At 36.7% G+C, this 8,807-nt stretch overlaps 1 protein-coding gene across 7 annotated transcripts in view; it reads left to right on the top strand.

The window, feature by feature from the left end:
• Positions 1–8,807, top strand: part of LOC136033152 (uncharacterized) — a 137,276-nt gene that overhangs the window by 71,518 nt on the left and 56,951 nt on the right. For 6 of the 7 annotated variants that reach the window (XM_065713806.1, XM_065713808.1, XM_065713807.1 and 3 more), the window contains one exon: positions 2,693–2,890. The exons of the other annotated variant lie outside the window; for it this stretch is intronic. In XM_065713806.1, coding sequence (XP_065569878.1) covers positions 2,693–2,890 — 198 coding nt within the window. The remainder of the gene's footprint in view (positions 1–2,692; positions 2,891–8,807) is intronic. 7 annotated transcript variants of the gene reach the window in all.

Below are 8,807 nucleotides of genomic sequence, written 5' to 3'. Positions count from 1 at the left end.
TTAGGCATCAAATCGATGGCTGTTTTGAACATACGCCACTAAATTATTATTTTCGTGGAAAATGATGTTGCAATTGGGAAACGATTGTCCTTTCAACGTTGGGAGAAATATTGCAACGTGCATTCAATTCAGAATTTCTATCACTGATGAAGTACAATTGTAAAAATTTATGATTCTCGCCTGAGAATGGTAGAAGGGACCCTGCTCTATGATAAATTGCCCTTTTACTTTGAAAGTAGACATAAATTGATCTGGATTTTCGATTTGGGCTCAAACGACGTCATTTGGAAACATGAGTGTTATTTTCTGATTTGTGACAAAAAACGCTTAGATTCTGACGTAGTTCCAGTAAGGAAAGTCTTCAATGGCTCTGGTGGTGCAGCAATAGAGGAAGTTTAACTTTTCCTGAGGCGCAACACATTCCCATTGTTTCACCATTGAATTTCAAGGCCTTGCAATAAGGGACAAATTTTAGACATTGTCCCAATTTGAACACATCTACTCAAGCTATAATCATCGACTGGGTTGTACCTGAATGCCAGGCGATAACTTTCAGGTTGCTCTGTTTCCTCGGCACGCTTTCTTTTCTTACTTTCTCTATCAGCAGCAAGCCTTGATTCTTGCTGTTCTTGTGATTCCTCGGCACGCTTCCTTTTCTTACTTTCTCTATCAGCAGCGAGCCTGATTTCTTGCTGTTCTTGTAATTCCTCGGCACGGCTTCTTTTTTCACTTTCTCTTTTAGCAGCAAGTCTGCTTCCGCGTGCTCTGGTAGTTCCTCGGCACGCTTTCTGTTCTTTCTTTCTCTATCAGCCCTCAAGCCTGTTTCCTTGCTGTTCTTTTGATTCCTCGGCACGCTTTCTATTCTTTCTTTCTCTATCAGCCTCAAGCCTGTTTCCTTGCTGTTCTTTTGATTCCTCGGCACGCTTTCTTTTCTGACTTTCTCTATCAGCAGCAAGTTTTTTGGCATAGACTCTTTGAGTATCTTCATCGGCTTTTGCCATTGTAAGTTCATCAGTCATTTTAAACTTAAACATTAATAGATTTCTACGTGAACATATGTCTTAAATATCTTGAATGACGTCAACGTCAAAGCAAAAATGACGACAACTAATTTCATGATGTCAGTCAACACATAAACATGACGTCACCTGACAGACAGACAGACACACAGACAGACAACTTATTTTTTATATATATAGATATACATATATACTAGCTATTGGGGTGGGCGCTTCGCGCCACCCCATCACCTAGTTGGTGGGGGCGCTTCGCGCCCCCCCCAAGCCCTCCCGCGCGCGTAAGTCGTTACGCGCCATATTAGTTACGCGCCATTGTAGTTGTGTCCCTGTGTCCCACCTGTGAATATAGATAAAAGAAAAAAGATTTCTCTTTACGTTATAGATATATATATGTTTTTAACTACGTAAAACTTGCGAATATACAACATTCTTCGATGTCCCATTGGCTCTGCATATAAATAGATTGTCAGGTTTACCGACTCTTGAACATGCAACATAAAATTGTCCATGGGAAAAACAATCCGTATTCAGATCTATACCTCATTATTCTAATGATTGCCCTTGAGTTTTGTTGATGGTGATTGCTAATTGAACATTCCCCTGTGTCCCCGTCGTCATTCATATAATCCCCCTGTGCCCCCGGCATCCCCGTTGTAGTTGTGCCCCCGGTCGTCATTTATATTCCCAGTATCCCGGTCGTCATTTGTGTCCCAGTGTCCCAGTCTGTAATTTCTCTTTGAGCGTCCCGGTCGTCATTTATATTCCCTGTGTCCCGGTGTCCTGGTCTGTAATGTCTCTTTGAGTGTCCCGGTCGTCATTTATATTCCCTGTGTCCCGGCTTTTAGTTTTCTTTTTCTCCTTTATTTTTCAGTTTTTTTGCTTTTTTTAGTTTTTTTTTTTTCTTTTTCAGTTTTAGTTTTTTTAGTGTTTTTATTAGTTTTTAGTTTTCTTTTCTTTTTATTACTTTATTTTGTAGTTTTACAAATAAACTTAATAAAATTTATTTTTTTTTCTTTTTTAGTTTTTTAGTTTTTTTACCTTTTTTTTAGTTTTTTAGCTTTCCGGTGTCCCGGTCGTCATTTTTTGTCCTGGTCGTCATTGTGTTCCGGTGTCCCGGTCTGTAATTTCTCTTTCAGTGTCTCGGTCGTCTTTTATATTCCGTGTGTCCCGGTCGTCATTTGTGTCCCGGTGCTTTGTTGATGGTGATTGTTAATCGAACATTCCTTGTGTCCCGGTCGCTTTCTCTTTGAGTGTCCCGGTCGTCATTATATTCCTATGTCCCGGTGTCCCGGTCGTCATTTGTGTCCCAATGTCCCGGTCTGTAATTTCGTCAGTCGACAAACATGACGTCAGTCGACACCCAAACATGACGTCACTCGACAGACACACACACACACAGACAACTTATTTATATATATATATATATATATATATATATATTATATATATATATATATATATATATATATATATATATGTAAAGCATGACTTTTGTACTTCCTATAGAAACTGTGTATTAGAGCAAATGAGTCATAGTCCTTAGGCTTAGAAAGGCAGTCATTCTTGATAGTTTTTTATACTAATGCTTTGAGAAGTTGAGGTCATAAAAGTATATGCGGTCCGGTCCTATTAATGCAAATCCATCTTTGATTCTTTTTTTCCCTTCTTTTCAGACTGAATACTTTAGAGCCTCTCCTCTTAGAGCTCCATCTGAAGATGAACCCCTTTCGCCTCTAAGTTCTTGCAGCAAATATGACTTTAGCGGTGCTCCATACATGCCACGGTGCTTTTCTACACCGGCCGGTTTCCTGATTAGTGAACGATCCGAGGGTGACGGGATTAGCGCTTCACAGTTGGTACACTTTGACGAGGTTTGAATTTTTTGCTATAGTTAAACATATTGGGCCACATCAAATTTACGATATAACAATCTATAATAGTGGAACAGTCAGAGCTCTATCCAGGGAGTTACTTGGTTCGAGCCCCCCCCCCCCCAAAAAAAAAATCAACTCGTACAACAGTAACAAAAAGACAATTAAACATATTTTTATTTTGTTTTGTAAAGTTTATTTTGGTAACATAAAGTATACTAATTATTTATTATTTCTGTTATCTGGCTTCCGATGTTGCTTAAACAATTGACCGTTTTCGTGACAACTCCAGATGCTAAAAATACGTGCTTACGTGCTTTATTCTATTTATCTACATTCGATTTTATTTAAAATTAAATAAAAAAACTAGTTTTTTTAACTCTAAAGTAAGGAGCGACATAAAACTTAAAACGAACAGAAATTACTCCGTGTATGAAAGGGGCTGTCCCCTTCTCAATGCCCCGCTCTTTACGCTAATGTTTGACTCTTTCTCTCAATTCTGCTTTATTAAACTCTTTCTCTCAATTCTACTTTATTAAACAGTAAAAAACTTAAAACACTGTTGAAAACAGTAAGGTTTTCATGTAACTTAGGCTTCCTTAAGCATAGTTTAGTCTGTAGCTGTTTTAACTTACGTAATCTTGCCAAGATCTTGGTTGTTTTGGTTCGTTAACTTTTATAATTGAAAAACAAAAATTATTGAAATCCATTCAAATATGTACGCTTGCCTTTCTTTCTCGATTCTTGTCTCAAGAAAAATAATCTGAATATGTATCAAAACTGCTTAATTTTCTCGAATGCTGATTAGCAGAGAGAGAAAGCAGAAAGCGTTAGCTCTTCCTGAGTTAAGGCCCCATTCACAGTGAAATTTTACTAATATCGAGATTTAGCTAGTGTTAATTTTAGCCAATCAGAAATTTTTCACACAATTCTCTGATTGGCATAAGTAAATTAAATCATTTTATAAAAACGCGATTGGTTCAAAAAATGGGGCTAGCTAAATCTCGGTATTAGTAACATGTCATTATGAATGCACCTTTAGATCGAGTTAGAGAGAGTCTGCTCGAGTTAGCAGAGAGAGAAAAACAAATCTCGATATGTATCTTTTTGTCGCATCTGTCTAACCTGCTAGAGAGCGAACTTTTTTAAATCGAAACACTTTTTTGTTCCTGAACGGAAACATTAGGATGGTATATATTACTTCCATTGCAGATTTACTCTACCCGTAGTGATGCAGCGGGGTGGGGGTACATATTAAGTTTTTCTATGTATGTAAGAGTAGTTTAATAACCAAACTAATTAACTCCATAAAAGTGTAATAAAAAACTGCTATACTGCTTCCACTTTTGACAAACGCATACCCGCGCACAGAGGTGGGTCGTTTTCAGCCATTAGTCTAAAGACCCCTCCCTCTCCCAGAAAAAATTATACATATTGCCTAAACTTCGTTTTTCCTATTTCACTGTTCGGGTCGCTCTTAAGAAATTGGGACAAAATTGAAGCTTTAGTGTAAAGAGCGAGGTATTGGCGAGGGGGTGAATACCCTAATATCTATATATATAAAAATAAGTTGTCTGTGGATGTGTGGATGGATGTGTCAGGTGACGTCACCTGAAAAAACTGGATCAGGTGACGTCAAAACTGAAAAAACTAAAAAAAGGCAAAAACTACAAAAAAAACTAAAAACTAATAAAAAAAATAAAAAAGCTAAAAAACTAAAAAAACTATAAAGGTAAAAACCAATAAAAAACTAAAAAAAAAACTGAAAAAACTAAAAAAAGGCAAAAACTACAAAAAAAAACTAAAAACTAATAAAAAAAGTAAAAAAGCTAAAAAACTAAAAAACTAAAAAAACTAAAAAAAGGTAAAAACTAAAAAAAATAAAAAATAAAAAAAAACTAAAAAAAAGGAAAAAACTGAAAAATAAGCTAAAAAAAAGCTAAAAAACTAAAAAAACTAAAAAAACTAAAAAAAGGTAAAAAACTAAAAAAACTAAAAACTAAAAAAAAACTAAAAAAGGTAAAAACTAAAAGAACTAAAAAAGAAAAAAATAAATGACGACACTCAAAGAGAAAGCGACCAGGACAAAAGGAATGTTCGATTAGCAATCAACAAAGCACCGGGACACAGGGAGTATAAATGACGACCAGGACACAAGTAAAAAAAAATTTAACAAAACTAAAAAGAAGGTAAAACTACAAAAAAACTAAAAAGAAAAAAAAACTAAAAACTAATAAAAAAACTAAAAAATCTAAAAATCTAAATAAACTAAAAAAGAAAAAAAAAGGAAAAAAATAAAGGAGAAAAACAAAACTAAAAAACGAATGTATATACAGACCGGTACACGGGATACAAATGACGACCGGGACACAGGGAATATAAATAACGACCGGGACACAGGGACACAACTACAACGGGGACACGGGGGAAACAGGGGGATATAAATGACGACCGGGACAAAAAAACTAAAAAGAAAAAAAACTAAAAACTAATAAAAAAAACTAAAAAATCTAAAAATCTAAATAAGCTAAAAAAGAAAAAAAAAGGAAAAAAATAAAGGAGAAAAACAAAACTAAAAAACGAATGTATATACAGACCGGGACACCGGGATACAAATGACGACCGGGACCCGGGACACAGGAATATAAATGACGACCGGGACACAGGGACACAACTACAACGGGGACACCGGGGGAAACAGGGGGATGTAAATGACGACCGGGACACCGGGACAGGGAATGGTCGATTAGCAATCACCATCAACAAAGCTCAAGGGCAATCATTAGAATCATGAGGTATAGATCTGAATACAGATTGTTTTCCATGGACCATTATATGTTGCATGTTCCAAGAGTCGGTAAACCTGACAATCTATTTATATGCAAAGACAATGGGACAGCAAAGAATGTTGTATATCGCAAGTTTTACGTAGTTAAAACCATATATATATATCTATCTTATTCACAGGTGGGACATAGGGACACAACTACAATGGCGCGTAACTATTATGGCGCGTAACGACTTACGCGCGCGGGGGGGGCTTGGGGGGGGGCGCGAAGCGCCCCCTCCAACTAGGTGTTGGGGTGGCGCGAAGCGCCACCCAACAGCTAGTATGTAATAAAAACATACGAATATAGAAGTTTGTTACGTAAGTTAATTCGTAAGCTACGTATATTTTTTTACTAATGAAAACGTTCATAAAGGGCAACTAGTCCTCCTCCCCCGCTTCTTTTTTCTCAAAATCTTCCGATTAAAACTCTGAGAAAGCCATTTAGCCAAAAAAAGCTAATATGCAAATTTCGTTTTAATTATTCATGTGCGGAGAGCGAAAATCAAAACATGCATTAATTCAAAAACGTTCAGAAATTAAATAAAAAAAACAAGTTTTTTCACTGAAAGTAAGGAGCGATGTTAAAACTTAAAACGAACAGAAATTACTCCGTATATGAAAGGGGCTTTTCCTCCTCAACACCCCGCTCTTTACGCTAAATTTTTTTACTGTTTTAAAAAGTAGAGTTAAGAGAAAGAGTCAAACTTTAGCGTAAAGAGCGGGGCGTTAAGGAGGAAAAGTCCTTTTTTTATACAGAGTAATTTCTGTTCGTTTTAAGTTTTAAAATCGCTCCTTACTTTCAGTGAAAAAACTTGTTTTTTTATTTAATTTTTATGAAAGCTACGAGCACATACAAAATTTTTTTTATTTTATAATTATATAAAATTATACCAAACAGTAATTATACTAACCATACATTTAGTTGTATTTAATTTATAATTACTGTAATAATAAAAATTAATTTACAGTAAATCTATATTCATTTATAGTCAAACTTGGCAAACTTTTAATGACAACTTTCAAGTGTATTTTGATTAATACTTCTACTACTACTACTACTACTACTACTACTGCTACTACTACAAGCAACTCACCGCATCACCAAGCCGCCTGCACAAAGAGCTGAACTTAAGGATGAAGGGGGTATAGGAGGCGTCCAGGGTGGTTAAAATAGGAAAAACGAACTTTAGGCAATATTTCTAATTTTTTCTTGGGGAGGGAGGGGGTTCTTTACACTAATGGCAGAAAACGACCCACCCCCGTGCGCAGGTATGCATTTGTCAAAGGTGGAGGTAGTATAGCAGCTTTTTATTACGCTTTTATGGAGTTAATCAGTTTGGTTATTCAACTACTCTTACATACATAGAAAAACTTATTATGTACCTTCACCCCGCTGCATTACTACGGGTAGAGTAAATCTGCAATGGATGTAATAAATACCATCCTAATGTTTCTGTACACTTTCTGTTTTCCGTTCAGGATCAAAAAAGTTTTTCGATTTAAAAAAGTTCGCTCTCTAGCAGATTAAACAGATGCGATGAAAAGATATTCAGATTTGTTTTTCTCTCTCTGCTAACTCGACCTGACTCTCTCTAACTCGATCTAAAGGCGCATTCACAGTGACGTGTTACTAAAACCGAGATTTGTTAACTAAAACCGACATTAACTAAACTAAAACCGACATGTTACTAAAACCGAGACGAGGGGGCTCACCCCCTCGTCAATTCCTCGCTCTTTGCATTAAAGCTTAAATTTCGTCCGAATTCCTTAAGAGCGACCCCTGAATCACAAAGGCCGTAGAATAAATAGTCGAAATTCCTAAAAATGATTTAGCTTAAAGAGTGAGGTATTACGAAGAGGTGACCCTTTCATATGCGTAATAATTTCTGTTCGTTTTAAGTTTTAATGCTGTTCCTTACTTTCAATTGAAAAAACTTTTCATATTTATTTTGTCATTGTTTTTTTTAATAATGCTAGAAAATGCTGCGCCCCTTCATTGAAATTCTCGTCCCCCATGACAAATTCCTCCATGGAAAGATCCTCCCTCGTAACCCCCCATCCCTGCCTCAACTTCTCCTCCCCCAAAACCAAACCAAAATCCCCTGAAAACGTCTGTACACTTCCTAATAACCATTACTATATGTAAACACTGGTCAATGTTCGTAACTTGCAGCCCCTCCCATGGTATCTGTGGGGGTGTTAAGTCGTCCCCAAAGACATAGTTATTAAGTTTTTCGACTATGGTGAAGAAAATGGCTGTATCAGAATTTCGATCCAGTGATTATGGGGAAAATGAGCTTGAAAGGGGGCCAAGGTGCTCTCCAATTTATTCGTCACTTAACAAGGCAGTAGAACTTTTAGTTTCCGTTAGAATGACGCTCTTGCGACATTATAAGACCACTGAATCGAAACGACCACCCCTGGAAAAAAAACAAAAACAAAAAACAAATAAACCCGCATCCGTGATCTGTCTTCTGGCGAAAGTGCGAAATTCCACATTTTTGTAGGTAGGAGCTTGAAACTTCTACATTATGGTTCACTGATACGCTGAATCTGATGACGTGATTTTCGCTACACTTCCTAATAACCATTACTATATGTAAACACTGGTCAATGTTCGTAACTTGCAGCCCCTCCCATGGTATCTGTGGGGGTGTTAAGTCGTCCCCAAAGACATAGTTATTAAGTTTTTCGACTATGGTGAAGAAAATGGCTGTATCAGAATTTCGATCCAGTGATTATGGGGAAAATGAGCTTGGGAGGGGGCCAAGGTGCTCTCCAATTTATTCGTCACTTAACAAGGCAGTAGAACTTTTAGTTTCCGTTAGAATGAACGCTCTTGCGACATTATAAGACCACTGAATCGAAACGACCACCCCTGGAAAAAAAACAAAAACAAAAAACAAATAAACCCGCATCCGTGATCTGTCTTCTGGCGAAAGTGCGAAATTCCACATTTTTGTAGGTAGGAGCTTGAAACTTCTACATTATGGTTCACTGATACGCTGAATCTGATGACGTGATTTTCGCTAAGATTGTATGACTTTTAGGGGGTTTTCTCTCCTATTTTTTAAACTAAGGCACATT

Source organism: Artemia franciscana, chromosome 11 (genome assembly GCF_032884065.1).
Source record: "Artemia franciscana chromosome 11, ASM3288406v1, whole genome shotgun sequence".
Classification (NCBI taxonomy): domain Eukaryota; kingdom Metazoa; phylum Arthropoda; class Branchiopoda; order Anostraca; family Artemiidae; genus Artemia; species Artemia franciscana.
The sequence above is the reverse complement of the archived record's forward strand: the minus strand, read 5'-3'. Positions and strand labels throughout refer to the sequence as shown.